Source organism: Merops nubicus, unplaced genomic scaffold (genome assembly GCF_000691845.1).
Source record: "Merops nubicus isolate BGI_N331 unplaced genomic scaffold, ASM69184v1 scaffold21264, whole genome shotgun sequence".
Taxonomy (NCBI): domain Eukaryota; kingdom Metazoa; phylum Chordata; class Aves; order Coraciiformes; family Meropidae; genus Merops; species Merops nubicus.
The window spans coordinates 31,657-59,324 of record NW_008603854.1 but is presented as its reverse complement, the minus strand read 5'-3'; the positions used below and the strand labels follow the sequence as shown (position 1 = coordinate 59,324).

Here is a 27,668-nt window from a genome sequence, read left to right as displayed (position 1 = left end):
TCTCTTTTAGGAAATTTAAGTGGTACCAGACAAATGAGCATTTTGAGAATAAACATTCAAATGACCTTTGTAGAAACTTGCCATCACCTGAGTATTTTCAGGACATTTCTTTCTGTTTAAACTGTTGTCATACTTGTGTTACAGATGTTAGTGTGATGTGTTACATGTTTTAAACTGTAATTGCCTTTGATCTGTATGTTGCTATTAAATGAAATTCCTAGTATTACAATGGCTTTGTTATGGCTGCCATCGAAGAGACAGCTGTGAAGACCTGTGAGCACTGGGGATAATGGCACAAGTGGAAGTGGGAAGCCAGTCCATAATCTTAATAAAATGCATAGATAACTTAGCTTCTGTAATGAATTTCTGATTTTTTTCATTAATTTTGTTAATTTCATAGAGTCCTCCATATGAGATGAACCTTTCTTGCTTTTATATATATTGCAGTATTGGGGATTTTGTTTAATTTATTTTTTTTAATTGTAGCATCATTTTCACAGAGGTGGATGTACTTTTTTTTTTTCCAGAACCCTGTCAAGAAAATTCCAGATTCTCATGAAATTACACTCCAACATGGGACAAAAACAGTAAGTGATAACACATTTTCAACACTTCTTGTTTTTCTAGAACTGAGCCAGTCTGTCAAGTAAGTTAACGAATAGTTTTTGTCAGCTGAAGTTCAAGATGATAATTCTTTTTCTTAGTTTGTTGTTTTAGTCTAGCTGTTTTCTTGTTATAATTGAACGTATGTTTATGACTGCCTTTTTGCTGTCTTGTAATAATCCAAAAATGGCTGTGTTTGACTCAACTGCAGTTGAGTCAATTTTCTTCCTTTTTGTCAGAGATACTACAGCCGTAGTTGTTAAGAGTTTCTCTAGTAGGCTAGGCCTTCATAGTCTGGACCTAGGTCTAATCTGGCTGGACCATTCTTTGGGTGTGGATTTTGGAGAGAGTGTCATGGCTGAAGTTTCTAAGACTTCTTGAATACACATCTCCTTCATTCTCCTTGAATATTCCTCATCCTTGACTGTTACTTTTCTAGGTTTCACCTCCAATATTTCTCCTTCATTTTCTTTAAAGAACCACTGTCTCACCTGAAGCAATCATTTATTTTTTCTCAGTATCTTTATCTCTGGGTAGTCCAATTTTCTAACACAAGTTCAACTGCTTTTATGTGCTGATTGGTCAAATATCTATTTTAATAGAACAGAATATATTTTCCCAAATCCTTTCTTCATAGTTTTTCTTTAGTTATTCAAAAGGTGCTGTGGCTGTTTATCCTCATCAGTTTGGGCCATGATTTAGGCTTCAAGGAGAAAATAATACTAGAATTTATGTTGTTGTTATAATATTGCTGTGAAAACACTGTCAGCTAGTTAATAGAATTCTCACTCATGGCATTCATGCCTGGGAATTTGTTTCGAGAAGGGAAGAAATAAAATAAGGAAAGAAAAATTGCTTTAAACAGTCAAAGGAAATGTATAATTTTCCTTTACTGTTTTTTTATGAAAGTTTGTAGATTAATTTTCTGTTTATGTAATAAATATCATCATACACTTAGTAATTTAACATTCAACAGTATTAAATAGTAATTTTAAATATAAACTTATTAAACTAACATATATATCAAACCGGTAAGAATCGATAATTTATGAGTTTAATATTTAAATTTTTAATAATTTCTTAATATGTATTGAATTTTTAGAAGGAATTTTCTAAGTGCTTAGACTTAACAGGAAAGATCATAATTTTTTTAAAAAAGCTTTCAGGATTAATTATTTTCAGCAGTTTCTATTCATTAATCTGGCATCAGACTTTGTGGTCTGTCGTGTAGTGTGAAGAGATGATAAGACTCATCCCTTTGTTATAGTATTAGTCATACAGACATAGATGGAGGAGAGGAAAGAAGTAACAAATATTATAAATGAAAATAGAAAATATTATTTTTTAAGACTTGTAAAAGATGCATTATACGTACAACACACTAAATAAACGTGGCATGGGTGTAGGTGCACGTAACTTCTTTGCATACTAATTTCTGTGCATACGAGGATTTCCATACTAGTGTAGTGGTGCAAACCAGTTCCATTTTACATGTCACGTTAAAAATTCTGCAGTGTGTTTCTTGAATGCATTTCCTAACATACTACATTATAATTTTTTCTGATTTATTTTTCGTTATATTAAAATAATAAATCTTTGGATTGCTTCTTAAAGCATAAGCCCATGTAATTTCTAACTAAAAGGCTTTGTAAAGTGGAAGTTACGGTTTTGGAAGAATTCTGAGGTATTTTGACTGCATGAAAATTCAGCTATCATCACTAAGGGCAGAGGTTACTTACTATGTGGGCATAGATAGCACAATTGGATTAAACTGGATACAGTGAATGAAAAACTGGAAAACGTCTTCTGTACAAGTATCTTTTGTTTTGGAATAATAAAACTACTTACCTACGTCATTGCACACACGTAAGGATGGGAGCAGCTTCCTATCTTGCTGTCAGTGTTTCACCCCAACATTTTAAAATACAGTCTTCTCATATTCATACAGTGTATTGTATTTCAGCTAAACTCATGTATCCCATCTGTACCTCTTCAGTCTAATGAACATGGGTTTGATGATGACTCTATTCCTGTGCAGCTGAAAAGTCTCAGGAAAGATTTCCCAAGCTGGAGAGTCTTGCCAGAAACATGATTAATTTCCCGATTGCCTTGCTTGTGCAGTGTAATAGGAGTTACTGTTCCCATTGAAACTTCAGGGATTATTTTTTTTCTTCCGACACTTCTGATACATAGGTTGGTATGAGAAAGAATACGTAATCAGAGGGATTCTGAACAGTGTGCTTTCTGACATCTCATATCACAGCTGCTTCCTCCTGTAGTAGTTCCTGTTGAATTGAACACTTGAGTCTATTAACTGAATGCATGATTGATCTGGAGATGCTCAGATTTTCTGCATGTTAGAAATCATGAATGAAGTCAATAGGGTTCAAAATCTGCACTTAAATGGTAAAAGGGACGTTTCTTTTTTAAAAAACCCAAACAAACAAACAAACAAACAAAAAAACCCAAAAAACCCCAAATATGTAAGAGCTTACATCTGTTACATTTGAAAATGAAATATGTCACAGTGACATTATGAGTACATGGAGTGTAATTCATTCTTACGTATAGCACGGAGCAGTACCTTTAAACATTTGATTCAGGGAATTAAAAAAAAAAATGCTGAATCTATTACTAACTCCATAAATTAGATTTTTTTCTTTTTTTTTTTGGGGGGGGGAGGGCATTGGTTTAGGACATCTGATGATCCTTTGCATTCTTTAGAAGAATGAAGCTGTAGACCACTGAAAGACAAGATCTCTAGAAGTGGATTCCTTTACAATAAGTCAGGACAGTTAGATTAAGAAGGAACGAGTTGCCTGGTGAGCAGCAGCAACATTTCTGAACATGTTGGTTTTCTGAAAGTCATTCTTTTTCAAGTTCTTGCCTATGTGATAGCTCTGTATGTTTGAAATAGTGAGGTAGCAGCATGTGCAGTAGCGTGAGCCTTAAGGAGAAAATGGCTAGATATGAGTCTTTGACAAAATAAGGAATACATAGCTAGGTATTCCTTTTCTGCATGAAACTGGAAAAAAAGAAGTTAAAAGAAGCTTGTACTTTTTCATGTAAGGAAACAATTTTAGAAAAAAAAATTGTCTCTTTTAAAAAATCCATTCATAACTTCATTTTTATTGAAACATCTACTTTCTGTAGGTTACTCTTTCAACTAGGCATGGAAAAGGAGAACAGCTCATGCTAAATTCCATTCTTTTAAACAGTTTTTTGTGTGGGAACTATTCAACAGTTTACATAAGTTTTAAAAGTCTCCATAACACATTGTATATACTAAAGCTTTAAAAAAAAGTACAGTAGTAGACTGATATATCTTTGAGATGAGATTTTTTTTTTTTTTTTGTGGTACCTCTGTGTGTCTGCATTAAATCATAGTGACTATCATGCATAGAGCTGTTTTCATGTATACATGTAAAGAGGTTATATACAGACAAAAATTCTTATATGCAAATTCTTGTAATTTTCATACATGCATATGTGGAATTTTTATTACTCAGGTTTAGGCATTGGAAAGTGATTCACCTGATTTTTTTAAAATGTCTGTATTCCTGCCTGAAGAAGTTTAGCATTGTTACTGTATAGCCATGGCACTATTCTTATTTGTTATAATTCTTTTCCTTCTTTTATTGTGTATACAAGTTTGGGGTTCTTTTATTTTTTTTCTCCCCACAATTTTCTTTAAGTCTGAATGTTGTTGGTGGAGTATAAGATTTATTTTTTTTTTCCCCTTCAGAATTCTTTGTCTCATCTCTTCAGATCCCTTCCCAGGAATTTTCCAGAACTTTAAAAAAAAATATTATCACTTTATTTTCTTGTGTTGAAGACTGTCCTCCTTGTTGTGAAAAGGTTTCTAAATCTGATGATGAATCATGTGGGATGACCCAGTTTTTGGTCCAGTGGTTGAAAGCCAGACTGTGTTTACAGTCTGAGTTTTACCCGTGGTCTGCCTGACCTGAAATGCCTAATAGAGGTTAAAATGTGTTCTAGGGGTTAAAACCTAACCATGAATTCCATATGAGTTTTATCTTTTCATGGAAACTTTTTCAGTCATTTTAACATTACAGGCTGGGTGTAATTTTGAGTAATTCTAAAAATACTTTTTACAATTTCTGACATCACTTTTCATCACCTTCTTGTGTAATTGGCTTAATTTTTGAGAATCAATCTCTACAAATTAATTATAGCACATTGTATAGCCAGTCTTTTATTAATGCCTGCAATCGTGGTAGTAGATATTTTCACAAATAAGAAAAGAGAAGAAATAATCTTTAAGGGCAGTGCAAGGACATTTAGTCAATGAGATGCTTTCTTTTGCTGTGTTCACTGTATGGTGGCTTGAACACGTCTATAATAGTGTTTTTCAAATAGGGTGTTAAAATAGGATTTTCACTAAAAATCCCATATCAGTCAACCTTCGATTTGACGATAACCGATGAGAATAATGAGAATTAAACGTTTTTTCCTCAAAGTTCTGAGTAGCTTTAAGCAACTAGTTTTGTATATAACACAAGTAATTATTTTGAATATTTTTACTTAATATAGTATGTTTTTAAAATTTTGTGATTTTTCTTTTTTTGTATAGCATTCGTACTTTATTTTCTTTTTGTTTCAGAAGAGAAATTTAACCAAACACATATAGGTACATGAACTGTCTGGAATAAACTCATGCAAGATTTTAAACTAATGGATGTTAAATGCCATTTCAGTAACTTGCCAGAAATACTAATTGTACATTTGACAAAAGCCTAGTGTACAGGGTTTTTTTAACAGAAATTAAACACATCTAAATCCTTCAATGAGATTATTAGGAAGCAAACACTAACTTTTCTCAGCTGTCTTCAGTGGTTTATTCAGATTATGTAATTTCCATTTCCATTCTCTCTCCCCCTTGTAAAGTATGCAGACGTTATACACAACAGTGAAAATTTAACATCAAAACATAGCTGATGTATTTTTTAGCACACTGTAGGGTTTGTAGTTGTGACACCTAAAGAACTTAGGGAAAAAAAAAATGGAATGTTTTGAGATTGTTTTTTGTTTCCTTGTGTTGGAGTGGTTTTTGTTTTTGTTTTTTCATATGCACAGGTTTCTGCTTTGGGGTTGGATCCTTCAGGTGCCCGTTTGATAACTGGTGGCTATGACTACGATGTTAAATTTTGGGATTTTGCTGGAATGGATGCCTCTCTCCAAGCTTTTCGGTCACTCCAGCCTTGTGAATGGTAGGCATCAAGGCTGCTTTTTTCACTAAGATAAGACTGTGCCTTTGTTAAGTTCCTAATGAACTTAAGCATGAAAGCCTCGTGAGATAGCCTGTTTAAAAATGCTTGTGTATACTCTTGTCCTTTTTGTGGTAAGCAGAGTGTGAACCTAAGGTCTGCCTATATCTTTTCATGGTTTTTTTTGGATGACTTGTGTATTTTCTCCTTTTAGAAAGGAGAAATTTGCAGATGAAATTAATAGCATATCAGCAAGTGGATTATGCACCTCTCAGAGAGACAGGTTGACCTTCATACTTATAATCCAAATTAACAGAATATGCTTTCTATATGTCCTCTGCTTATATACAGTTAATGAAGAAGAGAAGTTAAAAGAACTGACTCTTTTTGCAGAGCCTCTGTAGTTGCTGCCAGTATTTCGAAGTGGTGGGGTATCCAACTTTCATTAAATTCTCTTTCTGCAGGAAGCACTGCTCCTTTACATTGCACTGATAATTGTATAGCTATATAGTGCGCATTAGAAAAAAAGTATGTCTATTGTCTTTTTTGAAGAGAAAAAGCTATATATTTATTTGCATTTATCTCTATATATGTAAATCTAAAAAAAAGCCCATACCAATACAAGAAGTATTTCTTATAATTATTTCCGTGCTATACATGCTGTTAACTGATAATTCAGCAAGTAGATGAACCAAGTTCATTTAGTTACTCCAGAGTACTGCAATACGGAACTCCTTCGAAAGGAGTACATGTCTCATGCACAGTGAACTTTCAGATAAATACATTCTTGCAATTAGGGAGTAGCAAGGTGTATTCTTAAAATCTAAATGTAAGATGAACACAAAGGTTGTTCAAACATGCTAATGTAGAGCTACAAAGAAGCAATGAGGCCTGGTCAAATAATTAGTCAAATTATACGCAGTGCCATGTTTACAATATTAATGTCTGTAGTTTTAATTTTAGTACTTCAGTATCTGAAAAACCATTTTCTCAGAAGATTGATCATATCTAGTAGACAAATTCTTTTCATGAGGTGTGCATCAAGTAAAAATAATGTTTTAGTGTAGTTTTTAATTTTTTTTTTTTTTTGGTTCTTACACTTCAGTAATTGAAATTGCAAAACACACATCTCTTCTTTGAAGATATGTTGGGTATTTTTTTAGACAATTTTGGCATTAGAATGTGAGAAATCTAACTAGAGAAGTACTTAATTCTTCATGCACTATGCAGGTGGGGCTCAGGAATATTGTGAGCTTTGTACAAATCATGGCTGATGAGTGAGAAGTCCATTTTCAGGCAAGAACACTTGGAAATACAACTCAGGAAAATTTTCTAATTCCTAAGATATGGTTGTCACTTGAAAGCGGAGTCTGATGGATACTTCAATCTAGGTTTATCATCTGCCTGCAGAGAATATGCTAGACTTCAAATACTGTTTCTCATGTGGGTTTCTTTTATGTTTTTTCTGTGTACCCTCTGAGCTTAATGTGGCTGGCCTTCTCTCTTCTGAGCTCTTCTGCTTTTTCAGACATTGCCTGTGATCTATTTCAAAAATGCCCAGATCTGAGCATCTCCTTCTTAAAATCTGAGTTTACAATACTATGTCCAGTTTGGCTGCCAGTTTGTGTTACATAATAGGGTGCTTGAAGCAGTTTTTGGCTATTGAATCACAACATAATCGGTTTTGCCAAGCACTTTTTGAATAAGAAACTTACGCTTGGTTTACATTACTGTGATTGTGCAGAACTTTTAAAACACGTATTGCAATCATTTGTGTGTTGGATGTAGTAACGTGCAGTTCGAGGACAGATTCAACAGATAATAGCTACTGCTGAGTCAGTCATGAAGTCACTACCATATAAGATGTGAAACATTACATTGTTGTTACAAGTTGCATAGCCAGTTTTGTTGATCATCTGACTGTTAACTGTACTGGTAAGAAATTGTGTTTAAAAGTAGTTTCCTTAAAGCTACAAAGATTTTAATGCGCATGTTTATGCCCTTCACTGTGCTCTGGTGAGGCCACATCTGGGATATTGTGTCCAGTTCTGGAATCGCCAGTTCAAGAGAGACAGGGAACTACTGAAGATCTTGAGTCCAGTGGAGGGCTGTGAAGATGATTAAGGGATTGGAACATCTCTCTTACAAGGAAAGGCTGAGAGGCCTGGGCCTGTGTAGCCTGGAGAAGAGAAGGCTGAAAGAGTCTCTTATCGATGTTTATCTGAAGAGTGGGTGTCAAGAGGATGAGGCTGGTCTCTTTTCATTGGTGCCCAGCAAGAGTATGAGGGCGAGCAGGCACAAACTGGAACAGAGGAAGTTCCGCCTAAACAGGAGTAAAAAAAACTTTTTTCCTGTGAGGGTGACAGAGCACTGGAACAGGCTGCCCAGAGAGGCCATGGAGTCGTCTTCTCTGGAGACTTTCAAAACCTGCCTGGATATGTTCCTATGTAACCTGTCCTAGCCAAACATACTTGGGCAGAGGGGTTGGACTAGGTGATCTCCAGATGTCCCCACCAACATCTACCATTCTGTGATTTTGGTTCTGTGAAAAGGAAGATGCTTCATTGAGAACAGTTTAGATGCTAGGGGAATCCAAATCTAGCTGGGAAATGCATTCAGTCTTTAATTCAAGGTTAATTTAGCTGCAGAGCCGTAGCTTTAATATAAAGCAGTGTTACCGTGCACATTCTGTTAATGTGGAAGGATATAAATTCTGGTAGGTGTGGAGTGGATATACTGCTTTGCATTGTTTGCCATCCTTATAATAAAGTATATCCAGGTAGGGCATCAAAGGCGTATCTGCTTCAGACAGAGCAACTGTGCGTGAGCTTTGTTCATAAAGCAGTGCAACCAGAGAAGGTGCTGAAGCTGCAAATGGACTTGTCATTCATCAGCCATCTCCCCCCTTTAAGTTCATAATTTTTGTTGTCTTGGTATTATTGTTTGATTTCTGTCCCAGGTTTCTCAATCAATAGAAGACATTTGTAAGAAAACCTTTACAGTAAATGAACAATCATCTAAGACATACAGACTGTGCAGATTGTTGCACACTGTCGTGTTTCCAGTGTTGAACTTGTATTTAAGATTCTGATGAAACTGTAGCCCTGCACACAGAAAAGGATACAAGAATACTGACATGTTACTAATTTCCTCATGTACAATGCACAGTGGAATTTTGTGTAGGACTACAGTATCCTTTTGTAGTGATTTGCAGATTGCTGTAAATCTGCAGATTGCTTTTGAGAGATGGAAAAAGTTTTCAGCCCTGAAGAGCTGAATCTGACACATACTACATTTTACTTGGAGTTATAAGAGCATTCTTAAATGTTTGCCAGAAATTACATTTTAAGTGCCAACTTTGTAAATAATATTGTTTGATGTGCTGCATGGTTATAGAAGGGAATGTGACATGCACACACACAAGAATAAAAAGCTTTAGTCCATTAATACCAGGGTATGTCGTGGCCGGCTGGCTCGCCTCCTTCCCCCCTTTGCTATAGGAGTGTATATGGGTCTGTTTCTGCAAAACATTTGTCAACATTGACACTTTGGATTTAAGGTGGGATTCCAGGAACTGGAGCTAATTTGAACATTTTCTTTGTTTTTGTTTTAGTCACCAAATCAAATCTTTACAATATAGCAGCACAGGTGATGTCATTCTGGTTGTATCTGGTAACTCACAAGCGAAAGTTCTTGACAGAGATGGCTTCCCAGTAATGGAGTGCATAAAAGGAGACCAATACATTGTGGATATGACAAACACAAAGGTAAGGTCAGAAATTAATCGATTGCCAGAGGACTTAAAATATAGTGTATTTTTGCTCTAAACAAGAAACTTCCTGAAATTCAGTAAGGAAGAATGCAAAGCCCTGTCTCTGGGGCGTGGTAGTCTCATTCATTGATACATGCTGGAAGTTGTGGGACCTTCATCCATGGAAGTTTTCAAGACCTAACTAGACAAAACCATGATCTGATCTGGTAGTGACTGTAATCAGGCTTTGAGCTGAAGGTTGGCATAGGTAAACTCAAGAGGTCTCTTCCAACTAATGTTTCTATGAGGCTACAACAAATTCATCTGTTCAAGAGTGTATCTTGTAAAAATTGCCAGCTTCCCCCACACTTTTATCCAACCAACCAAAAATTCTTGCGCTGATACACTTCACCTCTGTCAGGTCGAGTGTTGGAGATGGTTACTTGTATACCATAAGACTAATAAGCAACTATGTATAAATCTTTAATGGTAGCTGAAAATACAAATGGAGGAGGACTGATAATTCTGAAGTATTTTTAACAAGAGTTGATTGTTTTTGACCTCTTCTCTTTGTCATTCCACAAACTCTGAGACAAGGGTTCTGTTTGCACAGATGATTTAAATGCCGGTCATTTTTAAAAATAGGTTAGGCCTAGTGGTGATAAAAAGTAGTGATAAAGTCTACTTCTTAAACTGATGTTAGAGTTGATTTGTTTATTGCTTATGAAGTATATTGCCAAATAACTAGACTAAATGCTGTTTTACGTGAAGGTGTTCTTGTCAGATAACTGTTTCTTTTGACTAGTGATACATGTATAAAACCTTAAAACAGTAAAATCTACCTTAGTTCTTGTTTACTTAAAAATAATTCTTATTTTCTTTCTCTTGTAAATGTCTAGAATTCCAGTGTATTGTGGTCCAACAGCCAATATACTAAAATATTTGTTACATCGCCCCATTCACTTTTCAGTATTTCTCTCTCTGTTTGTGCTTAAAGCAAATAGAAGTAATTGCAGCACTGCGAGTATAGTTGCCAAATTTCTTTTTGAATGTAATGGGTGAGCATGTGCCTGTACTTCAGAGTAAAGCCAACTGGACAAAGACGTTTTATATTCATAGGCACCATAACGGCAATCACTTACTTTGGATAAAATTCTTACCCTGTCTTTTCTCCATCATAAAGAAACAGGACTGACTACTGAATTTGCAGCTTGTAATGTTTTGTGGAAAACTCAACTGAAGTTAAATCCATCTTGACTCTTGAATTCTGTTTCCTCAGTTTTCTCTGACAAGGTCTTTGGCTAATGTAGTTTGGCCTTGAGCATGTATGGTTGTGTCATGATGGTAATTCCCTTGTTATTCCTGTTATTTTTATGTAGCTTGGAACAATTTGCAAGACACCATATTGATGCCTAGTGTTTAATCCTATCTCTGCAATACAATTCTCCCAAGAGAAAAAGTGGAAGTATGATTCCATCCCATTTGCTGAAAGGGAAAAATACAAATGGAAGAATGGCAGATTTTTATAATTTGAAAATGAAGACAAGCAACGATGGAATTGTTAGAGTACATAAAATCTCTGTGATGTCAGTCAGCCATTGCTATGGTTAGAGTGGTTTGATTTGGCCCTCAGTTTTCATATGATTTCCCTTGATGTATTTGGAGTAAAAAATATAAAATCTTTTAAGACATCTTAGAAAACTTTCTAAGACCTCTTTGTGTTTATTCTCTTAGGGTCACACAGCAATGCTCAATTCAGGCTGTTGGCATCCAAAAATAAAGGAAGAATTTTTGACATGTTCTAATGATGGGTGAGTATTGAGGAGTGTCTTTGTCAGGGTGTTTTGAAAGGCTTGTTTGTGTTCTGTGTTTTAATATTGTGCCCTAATTTGTGATAAATACCCTGTTATATCTTGAGCAAGTGATTAGGATAATGTTAGGTAAGATCTGGAAGCAAAAAATTTACTTGTTTTAGCTCTCAATAATGAATGATTTTTTTCTGTATTTTAGTTTTGCCATTTAAAATAACTATTGATAGTATTTCATTAAGCATTGTTAGTTACATATGTTTTTACAGAAATTCTTGGACAAAATTTAATTTTACCAAGTATATTTTCAGACTAGAAGAATTCCTGTAGAAAGGCTCAAATGTACCTGAATTTGTTGTGAAGACAGGGTATTTCAATTGGATGATGCAAATTTTATGTTAAGTGGAACTGAATGGTGACAGATGTTGTTTGATAAGTGTCAAAGAGCCTGTTAAAAAAGTATTTTGTGGCTTCATTTCTAATCTTTGTCGTTAAAATCAAACTGCAAGATATCACTGTGGCAACTGCATTAATTGTTACTGCAAGATGTCAGTAGCAGTATTATGAATGATTTCTGAACTCCTGTTTCAAATATGCCATCTACTTTGCTCTAGAGTGACAATGGGTGGGAAGACTGAACTGCCTCACTGATCTATCTGTAGTGTGCTCCATGGTAATCAGAAGATTCCACTTATCAACTATTTTAAACAACATGGGTCCTTTAGTCAGTGGTTTAACACACAAAGTACACAAAAAGATGATTTGAATAGGAAAATTCACAATTTCTGGTAAAACTGTGGTAGAAGGAAAAAATAAAAAAACCAAAAAAACTTAAATCCAACAATTTGTGTTATCGAATAGTTCAATGTAAAAGTACATGACAGTTAAGCCAACTATATATTTTTTTTTCTAGCATGTAGACACCAAGGTTTTATTTCCACAATAGAAATATATATTAAGTGGTAGAATAGATACTTGAAGAGTTTTGTCACCTTTTTTGAAAGTAGTTAGACATTAGTACAGTTAGACATTAGTACATTCTTAATTAGGTTGAACAGTTTTTAGATAATGAAAAAAATTAATATACTACAAATTTTAAGGATTGTCTAATTTTGCCCCATCTAAACAAATTCCTAACTAATGTACCAAACAGATTCAGTGCGTCTCTGATGCTTGTATTGCTGTGAATTTAAATGGTTGGTCAAGTAAGTAAAATCCAGATAAACACTACTATAAATGGCTGCATAATTGCATTTTCAGAGACACTTCATGGCTGACATTACAGGAAAAGTATTTTAAGCCTATTTCATTTTGTTTCATGCTAGTGACAGGTCTTTCCACGATTTGGACATGTCATGTGAAAAGAAACAATTTAGATTGCCTAATTTGCAATGCAGGATTTAAATGTTAAAGACAGTGTTCCATCTGTGAAATTTAATAACAGAAACTATAAAGTCTCCAAAGTTTAAGCTGTAATTCATCTTAAGACAGCAGCTGTGAACTAGAATAGAGTAGTTCCAGTTGGAAGGGACCTACAACAATCATCTAGTCCAACTGCCTGACCACTTCACAGAATCACAGAATGTTAAGGGCTGGAGGGGACCTCAAAAGATCATCCAGTCCAACCCCCCTCAGCCTCCTTTTCTCCAAACTAGACAAACCCAAAGTCCTCAGCTGTTCCTCACAGGACATTCCTTCCAGCTCTTTTCACCAGCTTTGTTGCCCTCCTCTGAACACATTCAGGTCCCTTCACATCCTTCCTAAACCATGGGGCCCAGCATTGCACCCAGCACTCCAGGTGAGACCACACCAAGGCTGAATGCAGCAGGAGAATCCCCTCTTCTGACCAGCTGATCCTGCTGGGCTTGATGCCCCCCAGGATGTGGTTTGTCCTCTTGGCTGCCAGGGCACACTGCTTGCTGAACTAAGAAAGTAGGAGTCTAAGTGGGGAAGGTAATCTAATAATGCCAGTCTCTACTAAGCTTGGAAAATTTAATTCCAACAGATAAATAAAAGTGTTGATTAATTTATGTTAAATTAGTAAAAGATAGCAGTTTTTGGTCTTATCTGGTAAATTTCTGACTTCTTTTTGGTGATGGGTCTTGCTATTGGCTTTACAATATTGAAGAATGCTCAAGTGGAAATGTGGCTCTAAAGAAGTGAAGGTACTATTCAGTGATTTTTAAATGAGGAAAATAACTGCTCTAAGATTGCTCTGTTACAATAATTTCAGAGAGAATACTTAGGTTTCAGAGGAGAGGTGTTTAAAGCTAAAGAAAGAAATGGGCTGTGCCAGCAAGATATAATTGAGAACAGTTATTTACACCTAACTCTTACGTGTTGAGAAACTGTATTTCATGGATCATCAAAGATGACTTGTTTGAGTCAAAATACTTGGATTAAATGAAATGCTTGCAGAAATCTGAAGCTGTTGAAGAGTCTGTGGGAAAACTTGGTTTATGTTGCATGTAAAGAAAATAAACTATAACAGGACTTGAACTTGGAGACAGTGGCCTTATCAGGTCAGACCAAAACACTGTCAGTCTTTAGAGACAAGAGGTCTAAATGGGGATAGGTTGTGGTCAAAAGTTCACATCAGAGGAAAAGGTGAAATCAAACACCTACTCATCTCAAATTTTTTTATCTGTTGCACAGCTGCTCTTGTAAACAGTGAAGGTGACCTCTGGAAATTTTGCAGTAGATACCTGTTACTGTTGTTCTGAAATTTCTACTAGACATTGATTTAAAATCAAATTATGGTAACTGTTCTGGAACTTTTAATAGGAAATGCATTGCTATCTGTATCTCTAGGTGTTGAGGTTTAAGCTTCGTTTTGGAAAAAGAATTGCCATGACTGACATGTGTGGGGAAGGGTATCTAATACTGACAACCAAAATGGGACCCTTCAGAGTATCAATCCTGAATGTATGATTGTAGGAGATTGAAACCAGTGTTGCCTTTAATATTCATGAAGGAAGGTTGAATATCTGCCAGTGTTTCTGTCTTCAGTCTCTGTTTGGACATCACAGAGATGGATGGAACACTGGAACACTAAAGCAAGGCAGTGTTAGGTCTTAAATAGAGACTTCTCCACTCAGTTGATCAGTATTTCTGTGTGGAGAGTTTCTGAGTACTTCAAACCTGGTTGCTAACACCTGTTTTTAAAGGTGCTTCCAAGAAAAGGTTTAAGGCCTTTCAGTTTATCATCTGAGTTTGGAAGTTGCTGAAAGTAACAGTTGAGCATGTGTGTCATGCTCCTTGAGGCATGCTGAACGGTGGTGCCTGAGACTGAAGGAGAAGAGGACACAAGGGAACAGCTCAGGGGTGTTCGTGTACTGTTAAACCCCAATCTCTGTATTCTGTACTTCTAGATAACATTTGCACCGCCTGTAGAGAAAACAGTCATTCATAAAATGAATGTTAGAACTATTTACAAATGATCGACTGTGTTTTATCTGACTATACTGTAGCACTTGCATTGTCTCTTTAGTTGAATGGTTTCTACTTGTGTACAGTTTAAAAATAAAATAAGGGAAGAAGATTGCGTTTTTTAGGTTGAAAGCAGTTTTCATGATGCGTAAAGTTCTTAAAAGGCAAACTTTGCAAGTAGATTTGGGGAGTCAAAGGAAAATAACACAGTTTTAAGTATGTTTTAAATAAATGCTCTTAAAATATTTATTTTTATTTTTATGTTAACCTGCTGTAACTCAAATTCTTACTTGGGGATAGCCTTTATATGCACTTGACAGTTTTTGATTCTGAATGATTAAGGCTGTAGCAGTATCCTGAACTAAAAAGCAATTGAAATGAAGACTCTTGGAATCGGTATTGTAAGAAATTGAGAGATTATCTCTTTCTTGTGATTTATTCAAGGCATTCAAATTTGCCCTACATTAAAAAAAAAAATCAAAAACAAACAAACAAAACCACCACACACACACCAAAAAAACCCCCAACAACCTATAAGTAGGTTTAGACTGTAATATATTCTGATTTGTGGTTATTTTGGCTATTAGTGAATTTTTGGCTGCAGATATATGGGTTACCAGCAGGGAGTCTCAGTGTGTTTTGTATGAGTGTTCAAGGGCACAGTGTTGAACACAGAAAAATCTGACTCCTGTATGAGAGAAACAAAAGCTGTACAGCTAACACACTGCAATGAGACAGCAGTTACAGAAGTCTGAAAACTCTTCTCATTAACTTGCATAAGTTCATGTCCACTTACACTTTTGTTAGTGAATACACATAACTTACAGCTCACTTAATTTTCTTTTCCTTGAAAATGTTCCATATGATGGCACATTAAAACTCATAATACCATACTGTCTCTTTTTTCATATGATAGTAAGTTTTAAAAAAACACCTTGTTATAAAGCAGTTTCTTTAATCTTGAAATGGAGGTAAGTAATTTTGTTCAGATTTTACAGACTGTGCAGTTTGTTACCTTTTAGTTGCAGAAGGAAGTAAGAAATTTCAGTTCTGTAAGTCATCTGATGAGTAACCTGAAGTGTATGGATGAATAATACTAACATGGAGATTTAGCTAAGGATTTATTTATTTGAACATGTTTTTTGACTAGGTTGAGTCTTTTGCATATATTTTCAGAACTGTATAATGTTGTTTTTAGATTCCCAACATTCCAAGTGAAGTGTGTGATCAGCAACATCTTTGTCTTTTTCATAATGCCATTAAGACATTATTTAGGCTTATTTGGAACAAACACTCATTGCGGCAAGGATCTCTCAATTTATCAGCAGTATGTTGAGCATCTCTACAGAACTGCAGCAAAATTTATAGTAACAGAAATGCCAACATTAATGCATTGCCTAGGAGTGAAAGATAATATTGAAAATTAGAAAGACATCAAAAATTATCCTCCTCTCTGGAGATACACCTGAGCAGAGTGACCTAAAAAAATACCAAGTGTTTTAAGACATAGCTAACTCCTTGTTTATATAATTCCAAAATATCAGTTGACTTCTATGTTAAAACAAAGGAGGAAGAGGAAACGGATAATACTGTTTTTGTTATTTGGATGTTTTCTTATCACAAATGTGATAGGTAGTGTTGTATGAATAAGTGAGAGAGCTCGGTGATATTTGGTGTTCCAGCAACAGGTGTTCTATGTCCCTACTCCCATGTATTTTTTTTCCCTTTAGAAGTAGAATCACAGCCAAACTTGAAATTTAGCAGTCCTAACTTTGTGATTTGTCATTGCAGCTAGGGCTGTAGTTCCTTAACAGCTGGTTTTGTATAGAAAATTCCTCTCACAACTCTTCCCTCTCTTACCCTCTAGTGAGTTAATGTACTATTCTTAAAAAGCCATGCTATATTGAGTTCCATCACCAAGTGATGTCTGTAATAAGTTACATAGGGATAAATTATGATTCAATGTGGATCAATCTCCACTTAAATAGGTGGAGTTATTTTAGTGAAGTAGCTTCAAACCTTTAGAAACAAAATTTTGTACTGAAGGTACAATTTAATCCTTAGACTTCATTCAAATACATTTTTCAAATATGAAGCTGCCCTATCATGGGATAGGGTGTTAAATGTTCTTTTTTAAATTATTTGCTCTTGCTTATTAGCTTTTCTCTGTGTGTTAATGAACAATAACAGATCTCTGCCACTTGTGGTGTGAGTTAGATTAAGTGAATGCCCACAGAGAACATTCAGAAGGGGAAAGTGAATACATTCTTAAAATCCTTCTTGTCAGGTTTATACCTATTGACTATTTGACAGTGGTAGCTTATGTTAGTTTATCCATTATGTCCTAAACACTGCTTTGAGAGGGTTTTGAAATTGGATACATCTTAGTCAACAGTGTTGTTTCATGATCGCTTTTGTCTCTGCTGCCTTTCACTTTTTATGTTAACCAATTCCATTCGATGAATCAGATTTGCATTTAGAATAGCTGGTATCTTTTTTCCTTCCCATAACTGCCTTGTGTCTGTGTCTCTGTAGATGGCATCAGTATATGACTTCTCCTTCATGACCATTGTTTTCTGGCAAGTGTTCCTTTAGTTAGGCCCACTACTGCGTAAAGGTTTCACAGATTGACAGAGGAGGTATTTGAGCAAGGTCTAGAATACTGCTGCTGAAGGTGGCCAGCAGGCAGTTTTCCTGCCCACAAAGCCATCAATTGCTCTTCCTCCCACAATGCCATTCTGCTTGTCTTGAACTGGCAAGCTCCCTTCAGCCTAGATGATTCAGTTTTCAGTTAATGTTAAGGCTGTGCCCCATAGGCTTTAGAGCAGAATCACCAACAACAGTTCTCATACTTGCTCCTTAATTTTTTTTTTTTTTTTTCCCTGTGGTAGTATCTCCTCGGGAGAGAGTGAGATTTGGTGTCCCCAGCATGCTTGGCGAGGAAGGGCAGCTGTGAAGGACAGCTCTGCTGGCTGTGAAACTGGGGTAGATGGCATTTCTCCTGGATTTATAAAATCTAGTCTTCAGGCTACTTCCTGTGTGTTCACTCTAGATTGATGGCCTCTCAGCCTAAGATGATTACACTTTAAATAAATAAAAGCCTGGAGTTTTTGCAACTCTTTTAAGACCTAGAGTAACTTAGTTGTTTTAAGTATCAGCAATACTTTGCATATGAAAACGTAGGTGAAAGCAGAGTCTGAATTGCGCAGTTCGGTGTAGGTGTAGTTATATTGTCTTGTTGTTATGCAGAACTTGTAGTTTTTGTGAGTAATGTATTTGAAGAAATATGCCAAACTTGTAAACAACCCTTTTTTTGTTTAAAAGCACCAAACAAACTACAACACTGAAGAAAGCTTTTGGATAAATATTTTTAGTCTTAACGCCTTCAGTGTGTTAAACATTGTATGTATGATAAATACAGTTATCACTGTAAATACAGTTAGCACAGTCTGCAGCTTTGGAAACTGGTGAGAGCATTAAGATAACTGCCAAGGCTGCTACCAAGATGTTTGTATAAACTTTTGTTAGAACCTAAGCTTCAATGCTGCAACTATCTTCACATATTTGAAGACTACTTGGCAAAGCATACTTGAAAATAAATACTAATGTTTCACCTTATCTAAGGGATCATTCAAAAAATCTTTGTTTAATTCCAAAATCTTTTGCTTGTGCTGTTTTGCAGTTTCTAATTTTGCTTCTTGAAACAAGCTACATGCTGTAGAGTGTAGGATCCGCCATGGGGTCCAAAGTTATTACTCCCCCAAAAGTTTAACTTGAATTATATCTAGTTGCATCATACTGCTTTATAGGATAGGAAATGCAAATAATGTTGAGGTGAAACAACTGAATTTGCTGGTGGTGTATTATGGCTTGGACTTCCATCCCAGGGAAAAAGTAATTCTTGCCAAGCTGTTTAAAGCACATACGTAGGTGTATATGCACACAGATATTCACTTCATGTGAAATATTCCAGTGAAATGCTGGGGTTTGAACCCCGAGCCCCTGAATTAAGGTTGGCATATGGGTGATTCCCACAGCCCTTCATACAGAGGTGGTGAGTTTGCCTTATAGCTTCCCCCCAGGGGGCGGCCGGCCCTGCAGGGAGAGCCACAAGGGAAATGAGCCCCAGGGGTCCCGCAGTGAGTTGACAAAGGTCAGGTGTCTGCTTGGGGATAAAAGCTGGGACCACTTGCAGGGAGTCAGGAGTGTCTGTCTGTGGAGCTTCCTGATTCAGGGCAGACCTCCTGACTCTACCTGGAGCTGGGCCCTGGTCTGTTTAGACCTTTGCGAACGTGGGCGGATCGGGTGAAAGTCGCCATGTGGGCACCTTTCTCTTATGTGTTTAACTGGCTGGTTTGGCTATTTCCCATGCCAACTGTGGGCAACCTCAGGTCTCTGTTTGTACCACCTGTTGTGGGCCGAGTTACGTCCTTTGTGAGATCGTTGGGGGTGGTGTCAATTATGTACCAGCTGATTGATCTGTTTGTACCCCCAGCGATCATTCATGGAATGTCCTCCTTGTCTACAATACAGTCTGTGTATTGGTTCATCTTCCTGCTGGCTGTATAATTTTTGTTGGGCCTGGTCATTGGCAGAACATCCATACGAAGAGGAAATTGGGAAATTTGAATATTTTTGTTTTCCAAAGAGATACTTTTTTCCTAGGACAACTTTACAGATAAGGAAAATTTTCAGAATTAGTTTAGAACATTGGTTTCTGAACATTTAGCTCCTGTTAGAGCTGTGCAGTGAGCACAGAAGGGACAGCCTTTTCAAAGTGATTTGGCTTTTGCTAGACAATGACAATGTTCTTAGCTTAACATGGCAAGACAGTAGCTTCAGTGTATTTATTTGTTTCTATTGTCCCAAAACATTTACTATTTCAATTCTCACCTGTGTTGTACACAACTTAAGAGTATACAGATAAGCTTTCCTTAGGACTTGCTATCTAACCACTTTCTGTGAAAATGAGGAAGACAGGAAAAACTCTTTAATTATTACATCTTTCCTGGCTTTGTCTCACTTTGACTGATACAGGTTAGATAATACTTTGGAGCAGCCCTGTTAGCAGATCTGAGGGGTAAGTAACTTCTGGCAGGGAAGCAATGATGGGAGACTGGAAGTTTTAATATTTACATCAGCTCAGCTTAATACCAGATAGAGAAGAAGAGATTAATTTGCCAGTTTTTAAACTGATAGGAAACTTCCCATGTTTTTGGATTATATACAGATTGTTGAGCAAACACTTCCATTGTGCTAACTTTGTTCCATAAGTATCTTTCACTCTGGCAATTTCCTTTCCTGGCTTCTCCCATGAAAAAATGATTATGCCTTCTATTATAGGAAGATGAAATCCTTTCCTCTCAAATATTCATGGGTTATTTTAACCTACAACTCAGTTTGAAGGACTATTTTCTCATGAGATATGCATCTTATTTGAATGACTAGAATTCTCTGATTATTCTAGTAATAATGGGAAGTACAATAGACTTAGTAAACTAAACTTACATGTTTTTGTTTGACAATGAGAAAGTAGAGCAGGGTAGACAATATTTATTTTGGCACACTTGTTTAAAAATATAAAGAATGTATTCTGTTTAAGAAAATAAAATTGCCATGATTAATCTTTAAATATGATTCTGTATTATAAATTATGCAGTAATGACTAGTGGTAACTGATAACCTTTAGATCAAAATTCTGGGAAAATAATTGCTTTTACTTTAATTTTGACCATTGGGATTGCAGGTGATTTCGTTGTTTGCATAATGAAACTTAAATTTTTCCTCTTATCAGAGTCCTCATGTTATATGAATTGGTTTTAGTTAGAAACCCACTGCTAAATTATTTGTTTAGCACCCAAGAGATGTAGGAGGTTTTGGTGTTTGGGTTTTTTTTTTTGTTTGTTTGTTTTTCATTAAATGAATGGCAGCTTTTCTTAACTGATGGACTTTTCAAAGGTACATGTTTTCACTGGATGATGGTTGGTCTAAAAGTGCTTTCACTTCAGAAAATTCCTGAAAGTTGTGTAGGGTTAATTGTATAAAAGCTCTTAGTGTGAAGCTGTGGAAGGGAAGATACACATCTTCTGAAAAATCCATACACACACAAAGAATTAACTTTTACTAATGACATTACTAAAGGATATGCTGTTAATGTTTTGTTTCAGCAATTACCATTGATACTGCAGTTGAGTTCTGTGTCTAGTTCCAATAATAGCAGCTTTAAAATAATTTTGACAGACAGTGAAAAAGAAAAATGTTAGAAAAATCCTGAAACTTTGCTTAGTGGAGACTCAAGGAGCTGAGTGTGCTTCAGTTCACTGAATAGGTTATTAAGAGACTGGCAATAATAAAGAAACATTGAAACAGAGATAGTGTCTGACAATTGAAATTTCTTTACATTGTTAAAAACAATTACATCCAGTGATTGGAAGTTAGCAAGGCTTACATAGGAGAAGAAGAGGTATTTCATTGTCAGCAGAGAGATAATGTGACTGTGGAACTGAATATTAAAGAAGGAATCCAGTATTTTCTTTATCATTTGTAGGCTTCACATAGAAATTGGTGAGTGACATTTCTCTCCTCATCATCAAGCAAACCAATGAGCTTGAAAAGTACCAGTGAATAAGATTGGCAGGGGCATGTAGATTTCTTGGTGATAAAAACTGATAATTCACACACATGACTGACTTAGGATGAGGGTTTGGCACTTGAGCTGTGAATGTCTGTTAAAGTTACTCAACTTTTTGAGGCTAGGAAGAAGTCCATATGTAGTCCTTCTGGGGATGGCAGAACTGTACAGGATCCCAGGCAGGAAATGTGCTACAGAAAGAATTATTAGATCCATTAGTTACAAGGGGTTTTTTTTCTTCTTTAGTTGCATGTTATCTCTTCAAGATCAGTGTGCCTTCACAGTGTTGTCAACCAATTCTTCATTGACATTTTACCTTATATTTCCCACCCTTGCTCTCTACAAATTATTCCCCAGTAAATTGTGCTGCAGTCCTTTTATGGTGATAGTGTTAATTCTTTAAGCTAATTTTATCATTCAAGTATTTACTAATAAAGCTTTATATTAAATTGCTTTCTCTTGAGACTGATTAGTTTGGTTTTGTAAACCTTTTATCTCCTTACTGAAATGTTTCTATTGTGAAATCTCATTGCTGGAACAGAAAAGATCTGATCGGTATTCTTCAGTTTAGCTCATTAATGGTGGTGGAAACTTCTGGTCAGCTAATCTCTACAATTAAGATCTATATTCAGTGGTGTCTGTGAGTTAGAAGAACCTGCTGGCAAACATTTCAGTCTCCTGAGGTTGAATTTTTGGTGAGATAAGATGCAGATCTTCTTTTGTCCTCACAAACTTAGTAGACTATTTACATTCCTCCCTTCAAAATAATATACTTACACTCATTTATAGCTCCCTTCTATTGTGTGAGTCACAGTGAATGAAATGTGTAGCAGAATAACAGGTACTGAAGAGCTTCATAGAAGAAAAAAGTCTTCTCTTTTTTTGAATGGTACACATGATTTAAAAATAATTTTATGAGCATGATTTTGTGAATCATAGAATGACTTAGGTTGGAAGGCACCCTAGAGATCATCTAATCCAATGTCCCTGCCACCCCCCTCAACTGGACTAGGTTGCTCAAGGCCTCTTCCAGCCTGGCCTTGAACATGCCCAAGGAAGGGGCATCCACAGCCTCTCTGAGCAGCCTGTTCCAGAGTCTCACCACCCTCGTACTGAGGAACTTTTTCCTAAGATCTAGTCTAAATCCTAGCTAATAATTTTTGAAGGGTTAGTTTGAGTTAAAATTTGGCTTTAGAAGTTTTTGAGGGGGCATGTTTAAAAAGAAAAAACAGACTGTTTTTTTTTCATCCAGGTTACAATAGTTTTGAAGACATATTTACTTTCTTGCCTATAAGTTGATGTTTCATCCCAGCATGTATCTGTCTGCAGCATGAACTGTTTTGCCTTTGGAATTTTTTGAGGACACGGAGTGAATGTAGTGCTAACATAAAAATAGGGTTTTGTACTTGTCTTTTTGGACCATTAGATCAAAAGCGCCATTGAAATATGGTGTAGAGCATGATTCTAATTCCTTCATGCAGAGAGATTACCCCAGAGGAACAGAGTGAACTTACACAGTTCATGGCTAGGACTTGTTTGCTCTAGAAACTTTTCCAAGTAGACAAAGGGTGTCTAGTGTATTTTACATAACTCACGATTATTTACATGATGTTTAGCCGTAGAATAACAACTTTTTGGTGGCTCTAGAATGGCTAATTTTTAAACCCAGGACCCATGTTTAGGAGGATCTTGATGACATTAGTAGTCTCCTGAGAACTGTCCATTAAAAATGTTATTATAGTTTAGTATCCCAGGTTGTGATATTTTGGTAAACAGTCCATGCAGCTGTAAAGTAGCTGTTCCACATGCAAATTATCTTTATCTTTTTTATCCTTTGCTGAAGGTTAGCACCCTTATGACAGAATAGGTGGAATGAGTGATGTGAACATTACTCATCTGCTTTTGTATAAAGTTAGAGGCTTGGTTTAAAGAGCCTTCTTACCAGGCTACATTCAAATGAATGGTTTAGGAATGAAGCAGACAGATAATTACTTCTTAGACAATGCCACATAGTTTTTCAAGTAGAAATATAATATCCATTTATTCAAAACACAAATAAATTAAGCATTTAACAGGTTGCTTATTTGTTTCCCTGCTTCTGAGCCTTTAGTGTGAACTTGCTTAATATGAATATTCCAAGCTTTTTGTAGTTCTTTCAAGGGGAAGCTGAATTACTTGTGCAGCCTACGACTTTCAAGAATAAGTACAAAGGAAATATAATATCAAGGAAAGTATAAAATATTGCAAGGCTTCCAAAAGTAAAGGACTGGTAATGTGGTACTCAGTCACAATATTTATTTATTAATTATTCCTCTGTCAGTTACAGAGATTTTAGTTCTTTATCTCAGTTTTTACCTATGTAAAATATGATTCTTTTTGCTTCCACACAAGCCAGGTTTAACCAGTATTTTGTATACTCTGTATACTGTAGAGTTACCGCGTAAATGCCTACATTGAAATATCATGCAGATTATCCAAAAACTTGTTGCATGAGGTAAAATTAAAGCAGAATTGGTATTTCTGAAAATCAAGTTATGCAGGAGGATTTTTCTATCCTTTATGTAGTTCCTGTTTTATTTTTTATTTCAGCTGTAGCAATTCAGCTGTTTCCGCTACTGAGGCTTAGGAGTTACATTTCAATTATGTTAAATTCTAGTGTCTTTTTTCTTTCTTCTCTCTTTGTAACAGTGTGAGTTCTCATCCTTTGGCATAGGAGCATGGTATTTTGAAGGATGAGGGACCATTTGATTGTGTAGGGGCAAAGTTGTATTGCTCTTGTGAAAATCTCCCACAATTAGTCAAATTTAACTCTGGACACTTGTCCATAATACAACAGGTGCCTTCGTCAAGAAATTGCTGCTATCTTGCACGTGTGTAATAATTTACACTGCACTTACTTCGTAGCTTGCTTTTTGTCTTGATGTGTAAAGGTGTGAAGTCCACTCCAGATATGTGAGGATGGCTTTTCCTAGACTAACTTATCTATTTATAGACATATATGCAGTGCAGAGCTGATTAAGAGAGCACAGAACATGAGCAGGCCTGGTTAAGAGGAGTTTGAATAATGACTGTGCTGGCCCTTGCTGAAAGCTGTATGTTTACAAAAGGGTTAGTAAAGCTATTTTTGTCTTTATAAACTATGTACGTTTACATTAATATTTTTCTGAAGTTTTTCTTTATTAAAACGTTAGCAGCTGTAATAAAAAATGCAGTCAGTTGTAAAAGCTTGCTTTTGAGAGCTTTTTTCAGCTGACATTTTTACTGCGTAATTTCTTTATTAAAGGATTCATAAAGTTTCAGGTAGATAAGAACAAAAAATTGCAAACTGAAAAAAAACCCAGCTTGCTGCAATACAGAGAAAATGTGAGACCAAACCATGCAAAAATGAGCCAATTCTTTCTCCTCACTGATTTAAGCAAGTCTTGCTGTTACATTGTCCTTGGCTCTGGGGATGTGGCAGAGCTTGTGCTTTGTCCCTAGAACGAGTGGAATGGTTTTAACTTTAAAATCCTGATGCATTTACACATACAGACAGGAACATAACTCTTGCTTTCCATATGGCATGGTTGAAGTGAAATTTAAGTGGTTTCTACATTGCAGCTCAGGTAAACACAAACTTTTGCTGAGGACTAGGTTTTCAGTTAAGCATTATGCTTGGGTCTTCCAATTTAATTTTGAGATTCTACCCGTAGTCTCATATATTGATTCCAAGACTAGAACATGTTGCTTTTCATGTTACCCATGGCTTCCAGTTTAATATATGAAATAGGGGAAGCTCGTTCTGTTTGTCACTGTAAGACAGAGAAACTTGGATGGGAAAAGTTAGGGAATTCATGCAGTGGTGATGGATCATTAACTAAGAATTTGTGGTTCCCTCGCAATACTTTGAAATACACATACCTGCACATTTATCTGGTGTGTGTATAAATGCAGTGACTTAAGTAAGTTGTGAAGTTGTTTGTGTTGTTCATATGGAAGTGAGCAAAGCAGATATGGCATGAATATTTTTTTTTTTTTTCTTCCCCCTCCATTCAGAAATTGAACTGGTTTTGTAAACTTAGATTACAACTTAGCATGATTTCACCAAAGGCTCAAATTATTTGGTAAACTTACTGTCCTGGCACTGACTCCTCTGCAGCTGCTGTACATACTTTCAAACAAGATGATTCAGCTTTTTCAATGTTGAGAACTAAATGGACACTTAGGAATGTCTATCCTGGGCTACATAAAAGCAGCAGTAGCTTGTGGATCTAAACAAGCAGTCATAGGTATGTGCAAGAGTAGTATTTGACATTTCATGCACTTCTAAAAGCTGGATTACCTTTCAAAAAAATTGAGGGTGCCAGGAGTGATGGGGCTGTGGAATAGGCCAAATCCAGCCTGGGACCACTAGTCTGGCATGTTTGCATCTGTTATTGATAGTTCTGTTGCTTCAAGAGCAAACACATTTGGATTTTATACCTAAAATTATAAAAACAAAATCAAAAATTGTATTTCAGGAATGGCTTATTTTTAAGAGCTTTCTTAGCTGCATTTTGCTTTAGTAGGAAGAAACTGAACACAGAAAGCATCCTGAACTTGCTTTTCACTGATAGCTTCCAACTGAGTGAAAACCATCAAACGTCCTAATTTTCAAGAAGGGTAAGAAGGAGCACCCTGATAATTACAGGCCTGTCAGTCTTCACTTTCATTGTAAAATGATGGAGAAAGTTATTCTGGGAGTTAATGAAAAACACTTGAGAGACAACACAGTCATTGATCATAGCCAGCATGGGTTCACAAGTGGAGAGCCCTGTTTAACCAACTTAATTTCCTTTTATGACAGGGTCACTTATCTAGTTGACCAAGGGAAGCCAGTAGATGTGGTGGTCTGGGGATTTGAGCAAAACTTTTCATACTATCTCTCACAGTCATCTTCTGGACAAAATGTTCAGCACACAGCTAGACAAGTCCGTAATACATAGGCTGAGCAATTGGCTGACAGGTCAGACTCAAAGAGTTACAGTAAATGGGTTTCTGGCAGCCAAAAGGGACAACCGTGTCCTGGGGTGCATCAAGCACAGCCTAGCTAGGTGGGCAAGGGAGGTGACTGTCCCGCTTTGCACTGCACTGGTGCGGCCCCTCCTCGAGTACTGTGCGCGGTGGTGGACAACTCCGTGTAAGAAGGACATCAGCTATTCTATTGTGTCCAGAGGAGGGTGACCGAGGGTGAAGTACCTTGAAGGCAAGACTTGGGAGCAGTAGCTGAGGTGATTTGACTTGTTCACCTTGGAGAACAGAAGGCTATGCAGTGCCTTCATGGCAGTTTACACTTTCCTTGTGGAGGGGGAGGTGCTGATCTCCTCTCTCTAGTGACCAGTGGCCAGGCACAAGGAAATGGCATGAAGCTGTGAATAGATACATGTTTGTTAACAGAATTTTAGGTAAAAGAAGTGTGGGTCCCTGCCAAGAGGATACATATGCTTGAAATGCATTGTAAAGCACCTTTTCAAGTTTTCTTGAGTCGCAGAATAATTTAGGTTGAAGAGGACTTTTGGAGGTTATCTGTTTCCATCTCCTGCTTAGTGCAAGGACAGCTTAGATCAGATTACTCATGTAGCAGCAGGCTGTGCAGTGAACTAAAAGATGAGTTTCTGAACAGACTGAAATTTCAGGGCATAAGGCAAACAGAAGGTGAGCATTAAAACGTAACATGTTCAAGGTCTAGAGATAATTGATTTTTTTTGCTTGCATTTGGCTGTGAAACAAATTCTCCGGTCTTTCTGATTTAAAAGGAAAAAGCATTGTTAAAAATATTTTTTTAGTTGTTTATGTCCTGCCTTGTTAATTTTAAATCCACACATTTTCAGTTCCAAAAAAAAAAATAGGTTTCCCTCCATGTGGAAAATGTAACTGATAAGGGAGTTTAAGTCTCTTAGTTTTCATCTTGAGAAACAATAAAATTTAATACTGATTTGTCCACTAACATTTTGCTTTAAACTGTTCCCTTACACAGATGTCAGAAATTAATATATAGGGTTTTTTAGTAGCAGGAATAGTATGATGTGAGCGTACCAAGCTGACAAGTATATGAAAAAATTATGCTCTGCATGATTATCTGGACAGATACTGTATCATGACTCTGGAGACCTGAGGCTAAGAACCATCGTTCTTCTCCAGAATAGATGCTATCTTCCTTTCTGATTTTTTGGGAGGAAGAAGGAGGTGTCTTATACTTT

At 36.3% G+C, this 27,668-nt stretch overlaps 1 protein-coding gene across 1 annotated transcript in view; it reads left to right on the top strand.

Moving 5' to 3' along the window:
• Window positions 1-527: 527 nt before the first annotated feature.
• Window positions 528-27,668, top strand: part of LOC103771527 (WD repeat-containing protein 70-like) — a gene marked incomplete at its 5' end in the record, with an annotated part of 37,268 nt that continues 10,127 nt past the window's right edge. The window contains 4 exons of the mRNA XM_008938828.1: window positions 528-587; window positions 5,701-5,834; window positions 9,445-9,598; window positions 11,317-11,393. Coding sequence (XP_008937076.1) covers window positions 528-587; window positions 5,701-5,834; window positions 9,445-9,598; window positions 11,317-11,393 — 425 coding nt within the window. The remainder of the gene's footprint in view (window positions 588-5,700; window positions 5,835-9,444; window positions 9,599-11,316; window positions 11,394-27,668) is intronic.